Source organism: Epinephelus lanceolatus, chromosome 12, assembly GCF_041903045.1.
Source record: "Epinephelus lanceolatus isolate andai-2023 chromosome 12, ASM4190304v1, whole genome shotgun sequence".
In the NCBI taxonomy this organism is placed as follows: Eukaryota; Metazoa; Chordata; class Actinopteri; order Perciformes; family Serranidae; genus Epinephelus; species Epinephelus lanceolatus.
Genome location: NC_135745.1, coordinates 23,768,543 through 23,794,419, shown reverse-complemented (window position 1 = coordinate 23,794,419; position 25,877 = coordinate 23,768,543). Strand labels below are relative to the sequence as shown.

General features: G+C 42.5%; 1 protein-coding gene across 2 annotated transcripts; it reads left to right on the top strand.

Moving 5' to 3' along the window:
• The first annotated feature begins 3,409 nt into the window (after nucleotides 1–3,409).
• LOC117272030 (serine/threonine-protein kinase tousled-like 1-B) lies at nucleotides 3,410–21,916 on the top strand. 2 transcript variants are annotated; one of them, XM_033650708.2, is made up of 22 exons: nucleotides 3,410–3,826; nucleotides 5,704–5,825; nucleotides 6,869–6,937; nucleotides 8,676–8,714; nucleotides 8,847–8,922; nucleotides 9,013–9,056; nucleotides 9,150–9,242; nucleotides 9,365–9,445; nucleotides 9,543–9,635; nucleotides 9,725–9,835; nucleotides 11,964–12,100; nucleotides 12,353–12,544; nucleotides 12,826–12,892; nucleotides 13,118–13,215; nucleotides 13,458–13,539; nucleotides 13,644–13,735; nucleotides 16,258–16,347; nucleotides 17,168–17,337; nucleotides 17,471–17,606; nucleotides 18,230–18,341; nucleotides 19,248–19,355; nucleotides 21,009–21,916. In XM_033650708.2, the coding sequence occupies exons 1-22, from the start codon at nucleotides 3,700–3,702 to the stop codon at nucleotides 21,156–21,158; spliced, it is 2,289 nt and encodes a 762-aa protein (XP_033506599.1). In that variant the 5' UTR covers nucleotides 3,410–3,699; the 3' UTR covers nucleotides 21,159–21,916. The 2 variants fall into 2 exon arrangements, with proteins under 2 accessions (XP_033506599.1, XP_033506601.1); XM_033650710.2 differs by lacking the exon at nucleotides 8,676–8,714 and having other exon boundaries at nucleotides 3,553–3,826.
• Nucleotides 21,917–25,877: the final 3,961 nt, after the last annotated feature.

The following is a 25,877-nucleotide window of genomic DNA, read 5'->3' as shown; positions in this document are numbered from 1 at the left end:
TTAATTATTTGGATTTATTAAGTTGATTTCAGTTTTTTCATTTTCCTGATTGTACTTAAATACTTTCACTTCAGCAACATTTCCATGCAGGACTTTTACTCCTAACAGAGTATTTCCACAGTGTGGTACTGGTACTTTTACTTCAGTAAAGGATCTGAATACTTCCTCCACCACTGCTGCTGGTTTTTGGTTTTCCTGACACCAGTACAGACACTGGAAAATCACATTTACTTTGTTTCAGTTTATTTAACAGTACACTGATTTCATCACTGCTTAAGTTCTTCTTTTTACAGCCTTTGTTTGGTGGCATCTCTCCAATGCTTGGGCATGTGTCAGAGTCTCTGCACACGGCACCACACCTGCCCTTATATAGTGTTTAGAGGGTGTTACCTATGTTAATAAGTTACCAATAATCAAATGAGAGTCAGCATTGAGCACACTTGGGTAGGAGCAGGTTTGATCTGGAGTTGACGTCTCTAATTTATTCTCTTCACAGAAAATTAAGAGAATGCTAGGGCTCTCAGTTTTTATTTCTGTATTTAATTTCTGAAGCTAGAGTTGAAATGTTTTAAGCTGAATTCTGATTTAATGATTATTATTTCAAAAAGCTGTGCTTAGACATTTACAAATTATTACACCTTGTGTATATGTACAACAACTTCTTTTCCGCTTTACTTTGTTTGGTAGTTTCAAACCTTCATTATCACTTGAAGTGCTGTTATTGTTGTAGGCCACAGTTGTGTGTCTTACACACGAGCTGGAGACGCTTTTCAAAATGTCAGCCAACACTCCCAGTTTTCCATCAGACATTTGACGCTCCTGGAATGTCCCGATGGCTGCTTGAATATCAGCCACCCGTCACCCTTTTCCTCATAACACAGCTCCAATTTCATACCTGAAATGACATCACAAACTCTGTGTGTGTGTGTGTGTGTGTGTGTTACCGTGTGTGTTTGTGTGTAGAGCGTAGTAGAGTAATGTAGTTAGTAGACTGCTTATACAACCCTCCTCATTGCCTGTCAAGACTATTGCTCTGTTACCATGGAAACCATGTGACCAAAAAAATCAGGTTACCACAGGCAGGTGCATATGAGGTGCAGTATTATCGTTTGTGCCTCAGTCTATTTCCTGATGCAATCTGACTGCAAGTGGAGCAGGGGATTGACAGACGCGAGATGTTTTCACGGTGTGCTTACTGTCATTTTAAACACTTCATCCGGACCGGGGAAATTACCTCAGAGTTCAGCTTGCCAAATATTAGGTGAAACATTTTCTTCACTGTATCAGGAGAGGCACACGTGTGCTGACTCTCATCTCACAGTCTGTGCTACAGTAAATGTATTTCCATGGAAAGGAAACGTATGACATTCAACATGAATTAGAAAGCAATGTAAGAATAGAATGTAGGCCAAACAGTTGAATGTTGAAGAGTTGGAGTGTGAGTGTGTCTGCATGTGTGTGTGTGTGTGTGTGTGTGTGTGTGTGTGTGTGTGTGTGTATGCTGCCCTACAAGAGGCAAAGGCATTTTGATGCACTGCACCAAATTTGGAACAAAAGACCTTATAGCCCAGACCACATCACTATCCTCCCACCTGCACCCCCCTCCCCCTCCCTGCAACTTGTATTTCAAGACTGAAAAACAGCCCTGCCCCTGCCCATACACATCTACTCACTCATTCACACAGCATACACTGTGTGCATGTATACATATATATATATATATAGATCAATGTATAGACATATATATATATATATATATATATATAGATAGATAGATAGATAGATATGAATAAATGACTATTTTTTTTTTTATTATTGTGTCAGTTATTATTGTGTCAGTTGCGCAGTTATGCCCAGCCAGCATGGATTTACAAGACACCATAAAATCAAAGTAAGCCAGGACCAGAGTCCAATATACAGACAACATAAAATAAAATAAAATAAAATAAGAGTAGAATAGAATAGAATAGAATAGAACAAATTGAATTAAATTAAATAATTAAATTAAAATAAAATTAAATGTAGGACAAAAAGGGGGCAAAATAATTACTAATTAATTAACAAACTATATCTGGTATTCATTTCCAGGCTTTTGTGTCAAAACTGGCAGACTTAAGGGACGGTTCTCTACTTGTCAGAGGACGAGGGTAGCTGGGGTGTGACTTTTTTTTTTTTTTTACCCTCTCTGAAGCTACAGATATTTTTCCTTGAGCCTTCCTGAGTGACAGGCGGAAAATGCATGACCCTTCATCTACCGTGAATTAGGCTAGTTATTCAATTTCTAAAACTTACCCTTTAATGTTTGAAAATTAAACGACAAAGAGCGTCAGTTTTTCACTCTTGTTGTGCATACTATCAAATTTTAAATGACAAGAAGAATAAAGGTATTTTGATTGGAGATGAGCGAGTACACCACTATCTGCATCTGTTCAACCAACTAAATGATCTGTAAACGTACTCAGAATGGGCGGGGTTTGAACCAGAAGTGGGTGTGGCTTAAACCGGAAATGGGTGAAAGTGAACCAGAAGTAGTTATTTTAAGCCTTAAATTGTTTAGGTGCTATATTTATTGGAAAATTACTGACAGAACTATTGATACATTTTATGCGGTTGATACTTGTACTTTGTAAAAAGTACATTATCTGTACTGGATACTCTTTCTTTCTTTTTTTTAGATTATATTTATTGAGTTGAGGATTACAATGATACAAAATAAAGGACATGGAAGATATAAAAATATTACTATTTTAAGCTACGATTTGGTTATGTTTGTTCCTGACTAAAGCATTCATTGCACATGATGTATCCAGGGACTGTCGGAAATGTGAAAATCCAATGATAATTTCTGTTCTTACAGTTTCTGGCTATAAAAAAATGGCGTGATTATTTTCATGACAACAGGCCTTCATGATTTCTTTAAAAAGCTGGGGGAAGATAAATACAAACTGTGGCCATTTAAATGTGTACACCCCTCTGTAAAGCCAAAACAAAAACACAAGTATCTCCTTAGTGCTTAAAAAATTATTTGACAAGCCTCCTCCTTTTTGCACCACCCCCTAATAAATAACGAACAGTCCCTAAAGTCGTCAAAATAAAAAAAAAACATTTTGGCTTTTGAATATACATAGTACATATACATATTCATATATAGTGTGTGTGCGCGCGCATGTGTGTGTGTTCCTGTTTTCTTTCTCTCCTCGAGCAGACAAGAACTTTCGGCCATTTTTTCGGGGTGTTTGTTGTTTTCACCCAAACAAGAGGCTGCTCTCAGGTCGACGCTGAAATGTGCCTCCCAGTGAACCTATGGCGAGTTTGGAGGAGGGTAAAATGATCCCAGATCAGTGTCTGTTTCGGTGTCATGCCATCCCCCATCGCGCTGCTAGGTGCGCGCCAGCCTCGCGATAGCCTCGCCTACTAGAATCAAAGCTCCGCTCGTGAACTGGATGCTGACAGGCGCGCGGTGCGGTCATCATGCAAAGGTTACATTGGATCCGTTTCAGCGAGTCTCTGAAGAAGAAGCTGCTCCTCCGCAGGACCCTCACGGGTCACAAAATGCGAGACGTCTAGCGACACAAAAACGCTCGGACTCACGTTTACGGGCCTGTTTGGTTACAGCAGGTGTCAGAAGATGGACGCAAGTTTGGGATTTCCGCGAACGGCAGTGTGTACGCTGGCTCCTCTCGGCGGTAAAGTGGCTTCATGAGTGTCCAAAGTAACAGTGGAAGTGGTGGTGGAAGTTTGGAGGCGACGCCATCTTGGTCGCAGCTCTCCTCGTCCCCAACGATTTCTCAACAACATATAACGGCGACCGCAAAGAGCAAGGAAGGTATATTAGCTCGCCAAGTGCACGACTGACTCTTGTTCTCCTTAAAGTGTGTCCTTTGCGGGAGAAGTGGATTATTTTGGCCGTGTCGAGCTAACGTTTGGTGAAGTAAAAATGGATGTCAAGTTCACTGATGCCGTGAATTGGAAGCCAAACGTCAGCTGTCAGTTCAGTTGATGGCCAGTCTAAGTAGCAGCAAGCTATCATGTTTGCACAAAGGAAGCGCTAGCTTGTTTTGTTTGTCAGTTTACATGATTTCTTGCTTCTCGTCGCTGTTGATGTGATAACAGTGTTTTTGTGGCAGTTAGTAACATTCGCCCCCTCAACAGCATCTAGCTGGGTATGAAATAACGTAGCTATGCATGCATCCATTAATGCATTACAGTGCATGGTAAACTTACCAACAGGCCCTGGGTGTTACATGTGTGCCCAGTTTGGATGCATCTGTTTTTCACATTGTTGTCGACATGCTGGGACTCTTGTTTACTCCGACATTGCTGAGCTGCTGGATGTGATGTGACAAAAGAATGATCACAAGTGGGAGCAAGTGGTTATAATCCTCCAGCTGAGTGAGTTAGCTACACGACATGATATGTTAAAAAATATCTACACAGCGATGATGTGAATAAGTCGGTACGATTGACAGCCTGTGTTGTGATCACTGTACAGGGGTTGTGGTTATGATAATTAATTTTCAACCTTAATACTAATGTGCTAAGATACCAAACAATGGTGCAGTATGAAGCTCTGGCTGTATAGATTAATTAATCTAAATGACTCTCCCCCCCCTGTCCTCAGGTAACCTCTGTCGCAGGCCTCTGTCTGCGCTCTCTGTTTCACTGGCTGCTCAGGAGTTTCATAATGTCCATTATGCCTTTTAGGGCTTACCCCTGTGCCACAAGCTATGTAAAGATGACAGCCAGGAAATGTCCAATAAGGAAACAAACACTTGCAGCAGCAGTCAGCAGGGAGCAGAGAACCTGTGTGTGTGTGTGTGTGTGTGTGTGTGTGTTTCTCTCTCTCTCTCTGGAGACTGGTTGTCATAGAACAAGGCCCAGGCAGGCAGCATATAGTCTGCTGCTTGTGTGAAAATAATTTTATGTGTGGGTCAGATTTACCACTCCAGCATCTTCAAATCTGTCTGTATGGTGAGGAAATGTAAAACTGGGCAAAAGGCTGTCTGGCCTGTTAAACAACAGTGTTTGAAACGTGGATGCACACGTGTAGCATTTGAATTAGCCACCACTAAAAGGCCCTAAACTGTATTATTGCCTGTTAGCTTGTGGAAAGGAATGACTTTGGTATAAAACTTCCAGTGTCTTTATCCCAGCTGACATCATGCTCCATGTGCAAGGCTTCTGAGCTATTGGGATCCCTAAATATCACAGACTAGTTTAGCACAGTGCAATGAGGCCATTGTGACAGGCTAACTTATGAGATAATAGAGGGGCCAGTTGAAGATTTTTGTGCTGACAAACTGGGAGACTCACTCCGCCCGGCCTCGACTCTTCTCCCTCCTGACTACCCAGTGGTGGAATGACCTTCCTGCTTAAGTTAGAAATGCAGTGTCACTCATCTGCAGTATCTTCCATCGTAGCATGAAAGTGCATCTTTTTTAAAGAGCTACCTCCACTGCCCAGTTGAATCAAATCCATTTTTCTATTTTTATCCTCTATTCACTCTAATTTTCTCTAATCCGCCCCCAGATACTGTCCTCTGCTCCTTCTCTTAGTGCCCGTTTTTATTCCTTTCCAGTAATGTCCTCGAAGAATAATGTTCAGAGCTCAGTTGCTCTCGTTCCTTGCGCTTGTCACCATTGTTTGTTTGTAGTGATGGCAATGCAAGCGTCTAACCTTACTCTGTTGATCCCCTTGTGTCAGGCCCAATGGAGGAGCTGCACAGCCTGGACCCCAGGAGACAGGAGCTGCTGGAGGCCAGGTTCACAGGGGCTGTCAGTGGCAACACAGTAGGCAGCACTGGGAGCACCAGCGGAGGTGCTAAGGTAACCGCAGCACAGAAAGCCTTATTTTTGAGACGCAACACACACTTCAGACAAGAGCCTCATGAGCTAGAAGTAAAAGTATACTATGCTGGATTATTGGTTACAGTATGTAAACACGCTCACCAACAAAATTCAAAGTGAAACCCAACCCCAGATTGACTCTCGTCTGCGTTTTGCCTTGCTATATTTGTATTTTTTTCTTCTTTGTGTCTGCTGTCTATGGTCTGGCACCTGTTAGCTACCTTTGTATAAAGCCCTGACCTCACCTGAGCCCTGTAGGGGTACACGCCAATAAACATCCTGATCACAGAAAATAAGAAAACACAAGCGGAGTCTCTGCAGATAAAGACACCGCCACACTCTTCTAGTGGGTCATCAATGATGATTTAGAGGGATTACTTCTGTATGAGTCTAGACATTGTTTTTTTAGGAAAATCCTGCATAATATAGCTTTAATTTGCGCGCTCCTTATTCCTGACTAAGGAAGGATTAAACAGCATTAACCAGCTTTGTTTTATTCACAATCTTTGCTCACAAGACAACACTTTCTGGAGACTAATTTAGAAATTAGCTGCTTTCTTGTGATGTTAATAAACAGAAATGTCCAATCTCAAGCTCCGATATCAGTACTGGCGACAACTAGTGGTTGCTTGCAGCAGAAAGAATGCTGCGCACAAGCTGTAGCAGTCTTGAGGCTTGTGTTAATGCCACCATGTTAGCTCCTATGCCTTTAAAAAGTGGGAGCAGGAGATTCAAAACCACACCCAGGTTCTCATGGTGGGAAAGCAGGTAAAAGTTCCTGTTTTCCTAAAAAGGATGAAGATTTCCTTGCATGTGGTGGAAAAGAGCCAAGAGACACACCTAACAACTGAAGATCTGGATTCCTATCAGACGTGTCAGACTGGAGGCCAGCCCCCAGGCTTTGTTTCACTGTTGCTTACATTTCATGAGGTTTTCTGAACTCGGATAGAACCGCACACCTGTGGAGAGTATTTTCATATTGTATGTGTTCACTTATGTGTTTGAATCCTCACTGTGTGCAGGGTCTGGCCAACGAGTCATCTAACCACAGCTATGGCAGTCTGGGCTCATCTAGCGACAAGGAGTCAGAGGTAAAACACAACAGACACAGACACAGTCAGTTTGGGCATGGATCAGAGTTTACACTAGATTTCTTTCTCCTTGAAGGCCAACATTCCAGAAATCCAGCCATACAGAACAACTACAGTACGTATGGTTTAAATAGTCATATAATAGCCTACATTTAAACAGCAATAAAACACAAACACCGCTTTACATTTCAAGCCCATCAAATTATGTAAGTTAAGATGGCCTAAATGAAGGAGCGGTTTCCTGAACATAGTGAATAATCAGAGGAGATTAGTGGCAGAGGCAAAGGAGGAATAGGACTCGGTAAGGGAGACGTCCCAAGTCCTCCGTGAAAACATCCAGGGAATTACCTAGCTTGCTATCCATCGTGAAGCTCCCTAAGGTGGAGTATAGTGTTCCTCCCGTCTGATCTATGAGGAGATGTGCAGTGTGTTGAAGGTCTCCCAGGAAAACAGAACCCATGATGCCGTCACCGACATCGAGCGTGCTAAGAGGAAGACCATTACTGTCATAGATGTCTTATTAAATCTAAAGAGGCAGGGCCGCACGCTGGAAGGATCTGCGTAATATAAGTTAATATTTACGTTGTCTTGGCAGCATGTCTTATAGGTTACTAGTTCCCCACTCGGGAGTCCCGACCTCCAGTATGGGTCATCTAAGCTTTACGGGCGGCGCAGGCCTTCTTGCTTTAAAGAGATGTAAGATTTTTTTTTTCTTTAAATATAGGCAGTATGCCTATATCTCAGAATTTCTTCAGTTTCTGGGGAAAACACTAAATGGACTTGTTATTTAAATACGCAGTTAAAACAAGCAAAGAGCTTACAGAACAACAGCCAAGCGTCAGGGAGAGGATATGTGTGATTGCTTAAAGGAAAACACGACAGAAAATCATTTAACGAGTTCCTAAAATGTCAGGAAAACTTGTCCCTTATTATTCACAGGAAATAATCTGCTTAAAATTCATCCAAATCGCTCTTTTTACACAAACAAACACACAAACCCCTGTCTGAGGCACTCCGTTTAACGCCTGTCTCTTTAAGCCCACCTCCTGAAAAAGCCTAGGCTGCAAAATCACCAACTAATGCTTCTTAACACAACCGGACATGTTCCAGCAGGAATATGATCTGAAATCAGGGAGAAATTGTCAACATCTTGCAACCATGTTTACATGTTTCCCCAGTGTTAGCATGTAGCTACATGTAGCAGTGTAGGCTACGTGATGTAAACACTTGCAGTAGCGTACCGCAGATGATGATAAAAAGAAAACCGGCACACTATGACGTCATACTGTAGCCAGAGTAGGAAATACAGAATGGTAAGAAGCCTGAAGTTTTACAAACATTTACCTCAATATTTAAAACTTTAGCCACGTTTAATTTGAACATCCGTCATTGTACCAGTATATATAAGAAACAAAATACAGGAGAGCATAATAAGTCCCCTTTAATATAGTTTTTTATATTGGCAGCTGGTGTTTATAAACGCTGCTTCAAATGACAGTTGTTGTTTATGAACGCCGCTCTTTGCACCTCCACATGTGTGCCTGAACGCCGAGGCTGTTTATTCATTTTGAGAAGACGGAACAAAAGCTGAAATTAAATATTATTTGCTTTGTTACAAATACACCAACAATGAAACCTGGTTTTGACACAGTTGCATGTTGTCGGTGCGTCCTTGCTCTGCCCACTCGTCTTTCTGTCTCTCCCACTACCTCCACCTCTCCTTCTCTTCTCTTCCTAGAACTCTGATTTGAAAAGAGGGAGCTCCCCTGCCTACTCAGTATGTACTCTTTGTTCCTGCTGCTCTTTCCTGCTCAACACCACCACTCGCACCAGCTTTGTTAGGTAAAACACAAGGGACTCATGCCTTTTTTTTTTTAATTCTCCTCTCTTATTTCCCATCGATTCACAGACCCCCGAGAAGAAGCACTCTGAGACGTCCAGAGGGAGGAAAAGGAAAGCTGACACCTATTCAGAGAGTAGTCAAGGTATGACTGACACCGGCAAGAAATCAGTATAATGTAGGCATCGATGCATTACTGATGGCCTGCATTAAATCTGTTCAATTTTCAATGCAGGGAAGACTTCCACACGTGGGCCCAAGATCAGCGACTACTTTGATGTGAGTATTACAACAACTCCCGTCATCCCAAAATGGCTCCATCCTTTTTATTTTTAATCCACATTTTCAACTTTGCCTGTTTCCTCTGCAAAGTTCCAGCAGGGTGGAAATGGTTCCAGTCCAGTCAGAGGACTCCCGTCGGCTCGCCGCTCTCCACAGAACTCACACTCTGCCCCGGGCTCTATCGTGAGTATTACACAAACAATAGAGTGCATTGCACAAGGATTATTTATGAGTTATTTGCACACGAGGTGGATGTGAGTCTCCGTGTGTTATTACAAGGTTTAAAAATACCTGTTTGTCCGTAGATCCGGCAGAACAGCTCCTCTCCTACGAGTCTGTCTTTTGGGGAACACAATCCTAAAGCTTCCTCCAGCAAGTATGTCCAGGTAATATGACGCACACAGGAAACACTCACACAGCAACACTTCATTGTACATTTATTAATACAGCTCTGACTGGTGTCTCTGTGTGTGAATGTTTTAGACGGAGCTGACAGGCTTGAAACTCGCTGCTCTGGAGAGCAACAAGAGTCTGGACCTGGAAAAAAAAGAGGGGCGAATAGATGACCTGCTCAGGGTGAGTTCATCGCACATAATCTACATTTTAGTTATCAACAACAAGTTATCATGTCAGGTTTGTGTTATGATTATGACTGTCCTTTACAGGCTAACTGTGACCTGCGGCGACAGATAGACGAACAGCAGAAACTCCTGGAAAAATACAAAGAAAGGCTCAATAAGTGCATCACCATGAGCAAGAAACTGCTTATAGAGAAGGTATCTGTCTTTGCATATATGCAGCCTTTTGTCTATTCACTGGACGTCTAATGAAAGAATAGCTGCATTAAGACGTCACTGTGTTTGAGTTCTTGTGGGCAGAAAGGAAAACAAACTGACAGGGACACAGCCCACTGTATATCAGCCTAACAGAGACACTGGCTGCGTCTGAAGTTCCTTAATAACATTATATTCAATACACTAAAAGAGTATATGAGTTTTTTTTTAGTATGTCTGAAACTTTGGTATGAAACCAATAGTATGAGAATTGCATTCTGTTGCCAAGGAAATATTACACTATACAAACACTGAGCATTATGTTGGCATAAATATCCCATGATGCAATGCTGTAGACGACAGTATTCATAACAGAAAATGGCAGACAGTAACCAAGACAGCTCTGTAATGTCAATAACGGTTCAATTGAAGTGTTAGCGGAATGCACAAGTTCGCCTGCTGCTCACATTTTCTAACAGCGGAAGTAACGTTACTCCTACGGACGTGAAGAAAAACTAAAAACTTAAGATGTTCGTTATGCTTGCTGTAAGGTATTGCAGATGCCGTTAGAGCTGAGGTTGGCACGCTTTACCATGGTTACATGGCTCTAACCAGCAAGGAAGCTCTCAAGAAGTGATGTGGTAATTACAGCTCAGTGTGTCCGCAAAGATACATACCAAGGGGTGGGAATCACAAACAAACACAAAATAATCAATCCCACGTACTCAAACAGAAAATCCTCTATTAAAAACATTTACATTTAATTTTATTATTAATCACTGATGATCCGCCTCAAACGCAAAGATACTTTCCTATCAGGGTTCATGATTCTAATATATAATTTGCAATATATTAATATATTTCTCCTCCATTGTTGTTGCTTAGCACTTGTACATTTAAGATGTCAAGGTTGGTCTTTGTGGAAGGCTTTTTGGCCTAACCCCTCTTTCATTTCTGTTGAACGGCTGGATAAAACAAGCAAGTGGCGAGCACATCATATTACCCAAAGTTAGACATTTTTCAGCTCTCAGCGACCAGAAAAAAAACAAAAAACACTCGCCGTAGAATGGACGCTCAGCGGGTTGTCGTGCTGCTGGTATTTTTTTTATTTATTTATTTATTTATTTATTTATTTTGTTTTAGATACTTTTTGGGGCATTTTTAGCCTTTAATGGACAGGACAGACAAGTGTGAAAGGGGGAGAGAGAGAGAGGGAGTGACATGCAGCAAAGGGCCACAGGCTGGAGTCGAACCCGGGCCACTGCGGCAACAGCCTTGTACATGGGGGCGCCTGCTCTACCACTAAGCCACCGACGCCCCGTGCTGCTTGTATTTATAGCACAAAGTAAATATATGCCGCTGCCATTGTGAAGAATTAAAAAATATGCTGGCCACAGGAAAAAACGCTTTTCTTTTTGATGTGTCAAGGGGGAACGGTCAATGCGGCTGCACTTGTGGCTATCCTCCACGTGTTGTTTGTGTTTGATCGTCCGTGCTGGTGGGCTTTCCTCTTCTTCCTTTGACGTTTGATGGCAGACTAGGACACTAGTTGGCAGAAACTGGATCCCTGATACCTGTAGTGTTGCTTTTCGTGACATCCCTATGGGTATGCAGTGCGTCATACGCGGTTTCGGACGCAGTGTATATCATCTTACAATGTTCTTACACCTAATGTGTCAGCTACAGATAGAAGATTAAAAACATATTGCTTGCAAAGAAGTGCCAACTTGCTCATGCAACAGAAATAGAGCAACACTTCATCCGATAATAAGTCAATATTCTCTGGTGTTATAGCTCTGCTTTGGTCCTCGACTCCTGAGAGGAAAATTCTGTCTGTGAGTTGGTAGATCTTAAAATCTCTTTACCAGCCACCTGTTTTCCTAAGGTCTCCACCATCTTGGGCTGGTGTTGCACAGTGGTTATAGGATTTAGGGTACAAGCAACCTTGTCACAATATAGTCAACTTCAAAGATATATGTACCTACCACACGTTTAGTCTGGGTGGAGAGAGGTTACAGGTGAGAGTTTGTCACATTTTGTGTGTCTCTTCTCTTTCGTCTGTTCCTTATGAGATGCCTTCAGCAACACTGCTTATTATTTCTAATATCTGTCTGCCTGTTTTTGTGAACAGAGCACCCAGGAGAAGCAGTCGTGTCGTGAGAAGAGCATGCAGGACCGTCTCCGTCTCGGTCACTTCACCACTGTCAGGCACGGAGCGTCCTACACGGAGCAGTGGACGGACGGATACGCATTCCAGAACCTGATCAAGTGAGAGACGGCAAACGCATGCATCGTTTTCATCTGAATGAATGTCCCCATATTTCTTTTAGATTTTTGCATCGAGCGTTGCATTCTAAACAGTGTTGAAGGGTCAGAAATAGAGTGGCTCTTAAGTGGATTTTCTTTGCATGCTTCACTTCACAGCCAGGAGCAAAACATATGAAAGGCTGTTTGTTGTCTGCTAATGCCTTTCCCATATGACTGATTCCCCTACACCGCTGTGTCCTCCTCTCTTTGCAGGCAACAGGAGGGCATCAACCAGCAGAGGGAGGACATTGAGCGACAGAGGAAGCTGCTGGCAAAGAGGAAGCCTCCGAACCCTGCGTCTCCCTCCCTGTCGGTGGCCTCCACCTCTGAACCCAAGCAGCGCAAAACTAAGGTGGTCAATGGCAACGACTCGGACCCCTTCCTCAAGCCCTCCTTGCCCCAGCTGTGAGTACACCAAAATCAATGCAGCACTGAAGGATGCTGGACGGATGATCGTCCCTTTTATATTGTTTTGACTGTAGAAGTCTTAGTAGCTGTACATCATAGTACATCATCCTCTTTCAGGCTACATCCACATCCACTATCGCTACATTTCTGTTCAGATGTTGTTGGATGTTGTTGAATTATCATGTTTGCTGTAGTCTGAAACATATGTTCCAAATAAACTGTTTTCTGAGGGGGGTTTTTTTCTGCCTGGAGATTTTGACTTGTCCATATTTTGTCAGACTGACCCTCGCTGAGTACCACGAGCAGGAAGAGATCTTCAAGCTTCGCCTTGGACATCTGAAGAAGGTCAGTATCAGAAAAAAATCCAATCGATCACAACACATTGTGACCAGAAGACATTTTATCTCATGAAATGGTCAACATGAACATTAAAACACTGAAAATGTAATAGATGGTTATGCATTCAGTTTTATAAGGCCGATGGAGTCTTGAACTGTTTGACTGTATATTTTAGTTTTTAGCGCATGAACTTGAACCAGCAGAACAATCTTATGCGGTGTATTTATGTAGGAGGAAGCTGAGATCCAGGCTGAGCTGGAGCGGTTGGAGCGGGTGCGAAACCTTCACATTAGAGAGCTGAAGAGGATAAACAACGAGGACAGCTCAGCGTAAGTCTGTTCTGCATACAGCACCATAACATGCCAAGTAACGTCATGGTTAAGACTGGGACTAAAAACTCACTTAATGAATGTAATTAAATTGTGATTTCTTACATTATCAAGACGTTTAGTTTACTTGATCAGGTGGAGACATTTAAGTAAAGGAATGTAAATATGGAAGTGAAATAAAAATCATCTTTGCTAAGCGTTTTAAGGTGACAAGGATAAAACAAATGTGCCTCCTCACACAGGTTTAAAGACCACCCTACGCTGAATGAGAGGTACCTGCTGCTGCACTTGCTGGGCAGGGGCGGCTTCAGTGAAGTCTATAAGGTAATGTCTGTTTGGTTGGACTACTTTTTCTTTTTCTTTCCTATCCCCCTTTATCTGCAGAGCATGTTTGGAGACAAATGTGTGTGTTTTCTTGTCACACACAGGCTTTTGACCTGTTTGAGCAGCGCTACGCAGCTGTTAAAATCCACCAGCTCAACAAGAACTGGAGAGAGGAGAAAAAGGAGAACTACCACAAGTAGGTCTCATACACACACACGCACACAAAACTAAAAGCTGGGGTAAGCAGTTTTCTTAAAATGTCATTGGGCAAAAATTCCATACTAACCTTTCAGCATTTTGTAACTCAAGTGGTTTGAGAGAGACTTCCGCACCTCTTCTTGGCTCTAAATCTGAAAAGCTAGCCTGTGACGACGAGACCTTGGCCAGTCACAGGTCAATTCAGAATGAGGGCGTTCCTATTGGCTGCTCTACAAATGCAGATGCACATGCACACCCCTTCAGATGGTCAGAGATTCAATGGAGGAGAATCCTGCTGAGAAAGTTGCTATTCCAGCGTTGGCAACAACTGCCTACACTGCAAAGCAACCTAGAGACGGGCGTGTTAAAAAGAGAGTCTAAACGAGACACTGAAACCCTTTCACCACCAAAATTAGTGTGTATATTCCGGTTTTAAAAACATGAAAAAACTCGCTAAAACTTGGCGGTAGACTCCTTTCCCATTGCTAGTAGACAAGACAATTGTATAGTTTTTCGTATCCTGTGTGATGAACGTACTTCTTCTTTGTATCTGTTATCTATTTAACCTCTCGTTTAAACTCGGTGCAGACCAAATTGGAATAATGTCACAGCACTGCTTGCTCGGAGACAGGCGAAATTTATTTCCATCACTGCCAATCAGAGCCTATCAAAGCTGGAGCTGATAAATCGTGACTCATGACTACTGCAGTCGTTAGTCCTGGAGGTGAATGCAGATTGTAATCTTTCCCTTTAAAGACAAAAGCCAGTTGTTAGTGGGTGTTATTGGGGTTTTTGTTGCCCAGTGGTAAAGGGGCTTCAAAGAAAGTCTGACAATAGACACAATAAAATGTGTCTTTATCAGCGAAGTGTTTCAGAGATGGGGAGTAAATGTTGCTAATAGTTGAGCCTTACCAGAGACAAAGGCTCACGGCTGCAGCCAATTCAAGTTCATGTTCATGTAATAATAATAACTTTATTTGTATAGCAAAGTTCAAACAGCAAGTGCAACTCAAAGTACTCGCATAAGAAAATGAGAAAATACAGATAAAAGACAGGATAAGATAGAGATACAAATATACAACCACACACTCTTAAAAAATAGGAATTAGGTTTGATCCCAGTTAATTAAATAAAAGCTACATAAATACAAGTATAAAAAGACAGGTTTTAAGATTTCGTTTGAAGCTGTCTGCTGAATCAGAGAGTCTGACCTCCTCTGGAAGGCTGTTCTAGAGGCGAGGGCCGAAGATGGAGAATGCAGCATCACAGTACGTTTTAGTTGCACTCTGGGGGACATTTAGTAGAACAGAGGTGGAGGATCTTAAGGATCTGTGGGAATGTATCTGACCAACATATCATATAAATAGTCAGGAGCCAGGCAATGCAGAGATTTAAAAACTAAAAGCAAAATTGTAAAATGAATTCGAAGATCTAAAAGACACCAATGAAAAGCCTTTAAACCAGAGTAATGTGTTCTTAATGTTTCGTCTTGGGAGTAGACGTGCTGCTACAGGTAAACATAGGTTTACATTACCAAAGGTTTATGACAAAATCACTTGACGACATCAACTCCCATGTGCGCACGGGGAGAGACACTGTGCTGCTGCCAGAGGAGCCGCTGAATGAGTTCCCTCTGATCTGTAAGTCACTAAAAGAGTCTGAGAAGTCCGGAGCTGTTCATAAAACATTCAGGACGCCACAGTTCATTCCACACTACTGAAGCTGCTCCTCTTTTTGGAACCACCGCGGAGTCGGTAATAATTTCACTTTGAGCCATTCTTGTTGTTGCCAGTATAAGGGGTATCATATTAAAAGTTATACCGGTATTATTGTGAATGAGATGATATGGCACACCCCTAATCTGAAGTTTGTTGAAAGATTTCTTTGAGAGGCCTGAGAACACGGCATTACAGTAGTCACATCTGCTTGAGAAAAAAACATGAACAAGTTTTTCGATGTCGTCTTTAGATAAAAAAAAAGGTTGCGTGTAGCTAAAGTTAGCTGGAGCCTCAAGTCAGAGTTTGTCATCTCAAAAGGCTTGATAGGTTTTGCAAAGAAAACAGGAGGGCAGTACTCAAAATTGCTGCTATAGTCACGATCGTGATGCTTGGAATGAATGACTAGTAGTCGCAAAGGTTACTGTATGAATCACGTGAATTTGCCTGTGCTCGTCTGGTGGCATGGGGATTTGGGAGAGAAGGAGGAGGGTGTGTTTTCACATTCTGGCCTTTTTTTTAATTTGCCTTTTCCAGGAAACTAGATAAAGGAGAGTAATTATACGCACATTATTATGTAGGTGCAGGGCTATCCAAAAACAGCTTACATGAAGGAAAAAGAAACGCCTGCACACTTTCGTCATGCCATGAAAGTTTAATCAAGATGTTTCGGTCCTGCTTGGATCTTTATCAGGTCAACATGTTTGCCACTTTCCAAAAAACTGCCTCCCCCAGCTTAAGGTACACAAAGACAAAATGTTTCTCCAGCAGCACGCACACTACATTGACATTTATTTCCTTTCAGGCATGCATGCAGGGAATACCGGATACACAAGCAGCTGGACCATCCCAGAATAGTCAAACTGTATGACTACTTCTCCCTGGATACTGACACGTGAGTCACCTCTGACCTCTGCCAGCTGCAGCCCTGCTGGGTTGACATATCCTAGGGTTGTTTATCACCCGGCACTCACATGTTTAACCGTGGCTTTAAAACAACATGATGCATGTTAGTGAGATCCAAACCTTTTAAAGCCCTGCCCAGGAAATACTCTAATGCATGTTTGTATTCAGCCTCAATGCTCTACGTCAGTCAGCGTTACACCTAAGAGCAAACATCAGATGGGTGTTATCAGATTGGGAAAGAGTAAATAGTAAAAGCAATTCACAGAAAAATGCATGATTCAGCGTCGGCATGCCCAGACAATGGAAGATATTTTTGAAGGTTTAATTGCAGACCAAGCATGTGAACTTTAGTCACCCATACCCAGAAGACGGTTAAAAGAAACTGGAGGCAGTTGTAACAATTCTGTATGTTTGTCCAGATAAACAGACGAAACCATCTCTGTGTGGAGTCCAAAGGTCGAGTGTAACCCCAGCTCATATTGTACCATGTTAGCAGAGCTTCCCTTGGGCTCACTTTCATGACTGGAAACTTAAGTCAGGCTCATTTAGAAGCAGAGAGTCCTGACTCTGACCCCTGACCTGCATGCGGAGGAGGGAGATGTTAAATTCCTCCTCCTTAGCCTTCAGTCTTTTCTCTTCAAAGAAACTAGATGAGCATTTGATCTTTCTACTTCAGGATCGATAAATAAACAACAGTATTGTTAAATTCTAGAGTACAGTTGAACTCAGTTTTGTTCACGTGCAGTTGTTAAATCTGATTTTTCTCTGCTGTATTTAACTGTGTGTGTCTGCGTCCTCTCCTTTCTCAGGTTCTGTACAGTTCTGGAGTTCTGCGAAGGCAACGACCTGGACTTCTACCTGAAGCAAAACAAGCTGATGTCAGAGAAGGAGGCACGCTCCATTGTCATGCAGATTGTCAGCGCCCTGCGCTACCTCAACGAAATCAAACCCCCCATCATCCACTACGACCTCAAACCTGGTGGGTCACAGGCTCAAAACACTTTTGGGTGAATCATATGTGGAATTAAATGCAGATTACAGGAATCTGATGCTTTGTTTACAATGACGTGCTGTTGGTGTTACTGAGTCTCACTGTGTTGTGTGGTGCGCAGGTAACATCCTGTTGGTGGACGGTACTGCGTGTGGAGAAATCAAAATCACAGACTTCGGCCTGTCTAAGATTATGGATGATGATAACTATGGCGTGGACGGGATGGACCTCACATCACAGGGAGCAGGCACCTACTGGTAAGACACAAGCCCCTTTTACAAAGGCGGGAATGTCTGTATAAAACATATGCACACCAAGTCGAGGGGGGCATTGTTGTTCCTCTGTTGGTAAGAGCCACAAATCAATGTCTGTGTAAAACGACACTAAACGCAGACCCTGTTTTTTTACACGTTACGCCCCTTCCTTCCATAACACCAGGGCAGCATTATGTAACTGTTGTTTGGTTTAGTGCAAAATAACAAAGCCGGTGTAGTCATCAATCCTCTTTATGGCAGTACGGTGAATCTCTGTTTACAAAGGGCTTCAGACACATGCGCACCAAGACACACACACATACACACACACACACACACACAGGGTTCCCATGGTCACAGTCAGTATAGCTGCAAGACAGCTTTACCCGACGCTCAACCAATACAAAGCTGCATCCAATGATCTGCCGACCTATTTTGTACCACTTAGATAAAGACTTGGAAATGAGGTAAAAAATTTGGAAAAGTTATGAAAACGTTTTTAAAATGAATAGGTTAAAATGTGTATGAACCCTGGACACATTAACGTGTTAAAGTCCTCTTTATGGTCAGTCTAAAAGGGTCACTACATTGTATGGCACTGATTACATTCTGTATGTGTGTTTCAGGTACCTTCCTCCAGAGTGTTTTGTGGTCGGGAAGGAGCCACCTAAAATCTCCAACAAGGTGGACGTCTGGTCTGTGGGAGTCATCTTCTTCCAGTGCCTCTACGGACGCAAGGTACAACACCAACCTCCAACGACTGGCTACAGTCTAGCGAAAACCGTATAAGTAGATTGTTCAACATTCAAAGGATTCTTTCTTAACCCTCTGACAGACTGTGCAATTTTAGCAACCTTATAAGTTTAGTGCAGCAACACTGGGCAGCATGGATCTAATAAACGTGGGTACGACATCAGGTTTGATGTATGCAGACTGTAGGGTGACAGCACCTACTGAATCACAGGCGACAGCGTACAATGCAACAGCTTCCCATACTGAGTGATGCTGCAGGGGTTATTACTTCTCCAACTGTGAAGCACAACATAGAGGGTCACATTATTAAATAACCCTGAAGTTCTGTGGGCACACTGTACTATATACTGATAGGTTGCTCATCTGGCAGCTGCAACTCTGCCGCTTCGTCCTTCCATGCTTCGTTGCTCTTTACGCGATCATGGTCAGAGCTGGAGGACACATCATATAGACAAGGCTTCTGCTGCCACAACTCCACAAAATTTTCCTCTTTGCTGGAATCTCACACATTTCTTTTAGTGTTTTGCCTCCATGGCGAGCTGCTATCCATCTGTTTGTTTGGGTTTAGCACCAGTGCGTCATTTCATGCTGCATTTCTATTATATATAATAGCAGTCACACAGTGAGAGGATCATCCCAAATTTCTGACGCTGTCTTTGATCGCAAGACTGTGACAACGGCCGTCCTTGAACCTCTCTCATTGGTGATGAAGGACCACCGTTTAAGAGCCATGACCAAAGATATTATCACGTTTCTTTCACATCAGTCATCTTTCGGACAGCCTAAAATCGCACAGTGTACCAGGCTTTAGTGAATTAATTATAATTAACAGTTGAATCAGTGAAGAAGATGTTGGAGTGGTGGTGATTCAGTGTATTTTGTGTTTTCCAGCCGTTTGGTCACAACCAGTCGCAGCAGGATATTCTCCAGGAAAACACCATCCTCAAAGCTACAGAGGTCCAGTTCCCTGCTAAACCACAGGCCAGCACAGAGGCCAAGGTAACACACACACACACACACACACACACACACACACACACACACAGATTTATAGATTAAATAATCACATATAATGTCTGTTTTGGGTCCAGTTAATGCAGTTGATTAAATACTGGTAAAATACTTCAAAAGTACTTCATCACATTGATCCAAGAAGCCTGTAAACCCAAAATGCCATGTGTATATAAATACAAGCAGGGATATTAAAGGGCTGCTAACCTCAATATTAAAAGCAATTCAAAATGTCCGACATTTGGCAAATGTTAACAGGGTGTCTACAGGTCCTTGTTAAAGTCTTAAAATGTCTTAAATTAAGTTTTCTTAATATAAGCCCATAAAAAGTCTGAAATTGTCTCAAATGATGGGTCTTAAATATTTTCGGTCACATTACTATGAAAATGTCTCTAGCCTGACAGACACAATGTCTGTTTACAATCATTGGACAGTCCGAAGAATTGTAATAATAAATAGCTTACTGCTGCCTTGATGGTTTAGTTAGTTTGTGTTATTGTGTGACTTTGGAGGATCAGAACTAACCCAAAGTCACACAATATCACAAACAATCTAACTGATGGAGGCAGCAGTAGACGAGCAGCTCCTGTGTTCAGAGAGATAAAATGACTGTTTTTCTCTCAATGGAGTCTGGTTTTGAAGAGAGCATAGATCTGTTTTACTTTTAGTTGAGTTCCCTGTTTCAAAGGGCTGTCTGAGGGCAAGGTCGTGCTGACCGCCACCTCCTGTATGTAATACACATGGCTATGGATAAGTGCATCATATAACCCCGCTTCAAAACCTGTCCCTTTAAGTAACGATGTCCACCAGAGCTTTCAAACAATTTGGCTGTGCAGCATAGGGCCCGACCGATATGGATTTTTGGGAGCCGATGCCGATTCCGATATTATGGAATAAAAAAATCCCATAACCGATATATATCAGCCAATTAAGTTTTTACATTTTTCAATTTAAACCCCCCCGAAATACCTGCTTTTCATGGCTTAAATATAGTTCAAACACTCGTTACAAAGATATAAATTGAAGGAAGAACATTTTACTATTTTCAAATACTTTTATTATTAGAAACTGTGTGGAACAAGCAGCATATGAACAGTGTGAACACAAAATAAATCAAAAATATGATGTGCAAAAAGGCAGCAAATAAAATAGGAAATAAAATAATCATGCAAAGTCTATATGAATTAAGACATTCACATGTATGTTCACAATAACAGAGTTCTTCTTATTATTGCCAATTTAACAGAGGTAGGTTATAGTGCAAAAAGTAACACAAGGAAATAATTTCTAAGTAAAACACCATATTCCCTGCATTTTATTAGTGATGATAATATAAGTGTTAACATCAGCGTCAATCAGCCAACTTTTGGCCAATTGCCGATTATTCTCTAATGGTTATAATCGGCCGATTAAATCACCCGGCCGATAAATCGGTCAGGCCCTAGTGCAGTGACAAGTCACCACATGCTGGATCATCTGAATCATCTCATGTGTCGCTAAAAAAAGAGCTGTTTAAAGTGCAGCCTTTTCCACGAAGTAGACAAAGGAGCAGAACTGCATATCTATCTGTATTGTATCTCTGAGTAAATATGAAGAGTCACACAGCCTGCAGCTCGCTTTATAATGTGTTCTGCCCTGCAGGCATTTATCCGGCGCTGTCTCGCCTACCGCAAGGAGGACCGGTTCGACGTTCACCAACTGTGCTCGGACTCCTACCTCCTCCCTCACATGAGACGCTCAAACTCCTCTGGCTCCCTGCAGCCCTCCGCCTCATCTCTTCCTACCTACTGACTGGCTCTCTCACGTGACTGATGGGACGCTGCGGCCAATCACAAGACAGGATTGTTGGAATTGGAGGATAATGATATGGATCTTGTTTTATTGTTTTACTTGAGCTGTTCCCAAATGGAAGAAGCAACAGAGCGGAATTAAATGGAAACCATGAGATGGAAAAAGAGAGAAGAGGGATACCTCGTTTGCATACGTTGTACAGAGTTGTGCCCTTGAACTCAGCTGTGTGAGACAGGGGAAAGAACATAACTGGAAGGGAAGTGGAAAGAGAGGCTCAGCATTGTTTGGAGCAAGAAAAGGAAACGATGAAGCCAGTGGATTCTTTATGGACTTTGTAAAATAACCCCGTAGGAGACATTTCAACAGCTGTAGGAGCTCCTAGATGCCCTGTCCAAGCCCACCTCTCTTAGCTTGACACCATTATACACCTCACAAGATGGCTTGAATTTCTTCAACATGAAGCCACTGTTATTGATGTTCATGTTACTGATTTGAGGGTGGCATTGACCAGCGGGGATCAGAAAAAAAAGGGGGGGGGGGGTGGGGGGGTGCAGAGGAGGTGTGTGTGTCCGTACGTCAAATATAGGCCCGATTCAACTCTGCAATCCATTTTTACGGGGCACAAAATGGTTACATCTCATTAAATTTACCCTCTCTGGTGCACATGGGGCTTCACTTTAAAAGTGATGTAACCTAAAAAAAAAAAAAAAAAGAAAGAAAGAAAAAGTTCCAGATTAAATTTCTGGCATTGATTTGCACTTCCAGTCCAGATCATGGCGATCTGGTCTCAACACATTTGGCATGAAGTACTACAGCGTGGGCTCGTTCTGAACTTACGAGCAGCCTTGGTTCACATTTTTCCTTTGTTGCAAAGCAATTCAGGTCCACTGCCGGGTTTGCAGGAAGCGGATCTGTGAATCTGTCTTAATCCATTTTTGTCGTTGACATAAGAGTCGAAATGTTTCAAACAGCTGAGTATTACAGCACCCGTGTCGTCGCCGATGTCCTCGTCAACCTGCCTGAAGAGAGTCGGACTGAGCTGAGGGACTGGATCAGCTGTTACTGTACTGCAAAAGACTCGGGACACAGAATTTAGTGTACATTTCATGTGCAGGAGACATTACTCACTAGCAAATACATAATAATGAGGCTTATCCTTGCTTCCCAGTTGTCTCACTTTGCTCCGTTTATTTCCTGAAAGCTGTTCTCAGTTTGCTGCTATAAATGTTGCTTTTAGTTTGTAACGTGTGTGAATGGTTTGCACCTTGCATATGTGCATACTTGAACTGTGTTAAGAGGAACACTCTCCAGAGATCCTTTTCTGAAACGGACACCCGCTGTGCTATTCGGGGGGGGGGGGGGTGTTGCAACACGTTCTTTTGCCACCAACATCAATGTCCACATGGGTTTTTGTTTACTTTCATGTACAAGTCCAACAGACGTTATATGGAGCAAAGTCCCAGTATGCTGTGTAGTGAGGAGCGGTCACACCTGTTCATGCCAGTAGAAGTGGGCACGCTCCAGGCCGGCTGTGTTGCAGCATGACTTACTGCAGCTAGAAATCAAGTGGATATATCCAAATGTTGTCGTCCTGTAAATAAAACACTTAACCTGTACGTTGTCGTGACATTTTAAACCCTCTCAGATACAAACAACCTGGACTCTGCCTAAAGAGCGCCTGTGGCAAGAACTCAGATAAAAGACAAGTGGGAGCCGTGAACAGGAAGTACTGGGTGTCTCATCTTCTCTCTGCACTCTCGCGTGCTTTAAAAGTCTTAATTGATTTTTTTGCATACGAGCCTTCAGATGAACGAAACACCTGAACAGAGAGTAGTTTCAGTAACATGACAGGCAGATTAAACCGCAGGAAGTACCTGCTCATGGCTTGCTGCTCCCAAATGAAAGCAGGCGATGAAGTGCAGTGAAACAGGTAAAGTCTGTGTCCAGTGTGATAAATTGTAATTTTATCCACTTGGGTGCAGCAAGGCATAAAACAAACTTCTTTAACCCTGCTGTCTAAATGTTTTCTCACTTTATCTCTTCTACCTGACAGAATGGGAGCTGCTAGAGTCAAGTGCACAAACCACACGATTAATGACAGCCGTGTGTAGCCAGATGTTAAAGGGATGGTTCAGTTTTTTTGAAGTGAAGTTGTATCTGGTACTTACACATAGTCAGTGTATTACCCACAGTAGATGTCAGTTGGCATGACCCCAGTTTGGAGAAGCAGACAGGAGTCTGACACAGAAGCTAAGCAATGTACTGCTGTGGGCAGGGACAACAGCAAAATGTAATTTAGCCACCTAAAAAATCTGTATCAGTTTAAGTGTAGGCCATATTGAGAATGTTTTCACTGCTTTACCTTTTCGTCAGTAGGCTCGTTCTGACGGGGAAGCCTTTAACCTTTTGAAACCTGGAGCCACATCACTTGTCTTGTGCTGCTACAGACGCCTTTTGCAAGTCTTCAAATCTTTGAACCTTGAGCAAACACACAGTAATTGTAGCTCGCTAAACACAGGAGCTGCTGGTCTACCGCTGCCTCCAACAGATTTTATTATTTTATTTTTTTTACCAATTTTCTTGTTTTAATTATGTCATTTTATTAATTTCTTGCTAATTTTTTGGGTCATTTCTTTCATTCATTGCCTTATTCCCATGTTTTTCTTGTTTAGTTTTTTTTTAAAGAAATTTTCTCAGGTTTCAAAGGTCAAGGTTACTGGCTCCAGTCTCTCTCATCTATGCTCTCCTCAAAGCCACCAGACTCCATTGACAAAAACAGTCATTTTCACTTGCTGAACACAGGAGCTGCTGTTGTACCACTGCTTCAGTCACTTAGTTTGTGTCATTGTGTGACTTTGGTGAATCCGAACTCACCCAAAGTCACACAATAACACAAAGTAACTGATCAAGGCAGCAGTAGACCAGCAGCTCCTGTGTTCACCAATGTTAAATCACTGTTTTTCTCAATGGAGTCTTTGAAGAGAGCGATACAATAGCTTCATTTTCCAGTTGAAAGTTACTGTCTGACATTAAGGGAGAGCAGTGAAAATACCTTCAATATAGCCTACACTTAAATTGATCCTGATTTTTTTAGGTGGCTAAAATACGTTTTGATTCTGACCCCTCTACAGCAGCACATTGCTTAGCTTCTGTGTCAGACTCCAGCCTGCCTCTCCAAACTGAGGGCATGCCGACTGACATCTACTGTATGCAACACACTTACTATGGATAAGTACCCCATACAACCTCACTTCAAAAGAGCTGCACTATTTAAGCACACACCTTAGTAAGTTAAATGTTGGATCACATTAGCAGCAGGGGTGCAGCGCTAGGCCGTGTCATTCATATGCAATAAAGATGGCCTTGTAAGTCTTAATACCTGCAGTGTGACCTGTATTCAATGTGGAGGATTAGGCAACGTCAAGATGGAGCACAGGAAAATTATATGTATGTGTTAATGAACCATACACTTTTTCATACGCCGCTTCACATCACTGTCACATTGGACCTTGTTCACAGCAGACAGTTTGACTTGTCATTGTTGGAAAGGCACAGGTGAAACCGATAACAACAAGGGAAGCAGCTATCCTTAGTGTTATTCAACACACCTGTGCTTTTCCTACTGTGACACGTAAAAACGTCTGCCGTGGAAAAGGTCTCTGAGGCAAGTACGAATTTATATGACTCAGTCTTGAATATTATCTAACATCCTGGTTCAGTACATGAATTTCCATATTAAAGGGATAGTTTGGATTTTTGGAAGTGGGGTTGTATGAGGTGCTTATACATAGTCAGTGTGTTACCTACAGTAGATGGCGGACAGTACGCCCCCAGTTTGGGGAAGCAGGCTGGAGTACCACCATGGAGACTAAGCAATGTACTGCTGTGGATGGAGGCAGCCGCAAAATGTACTTAAGCCGCCTAAAAAAAAATCAGTATCAGTTTGTGTACGCTATATTTAGAATACACTCACCAGCCACTTTATTAGGTACACCTTGCTAGTACCAGGTTGGACCCCCTTTTTAATTTTTGGTGTCATAGATTCAACAAGGTGCTGGAAACATTCCTCAGAGATTTTGGTCCATATCGACATGATAGCATCACACAGTTGCTGCTGATTTGTCGGCTGCACATCCATGATGTGAATCTCCCGTTCCACCACATCCCAAAGGTGCTCTATTGGATTGAGAACTGGTGACTGTGGAGGCCATTGGAGTACAGTGAACTCATTGTCATGTTCAAGAAACCAGTTTGAGATGATTTGAGCTTTGTGACATGGTGCACACCATTACACCACGACCAGCCTGAACCGTTGATACAAGGCAGGATGGATCCATGCTTTCATGTTGTTTACACCAAATCCTGACCCTACCATGTGAATGTGGCAGCAGAAATCCAGACTCATCAGACCAGGCAACGTTTTTCCAATCTTCTATTGTCCAGTTTTGGTGAGCCTGTGTGAACTGTAGCCTCAGTTTCCTGTTGTTAGCTGACAGGAGTGGCACCTGGTGTGGTCTTCTGCTGCTGTAGCCCATCTGCTTCAAGGTTGGATGTGTTGTTGGTTCAGAGATGGTCTTCTGCAGACCTTGGTTGTAACCAGTGGTTATTTGAGTTGCTCTCCTGTGCGCTGTCACTCCCATTACGTCTTTGTTTATGTGTGTCAGGAGAGACTAAGACAGAGCAGTTACAAACACTATAAAGACACACACAAGCATCATG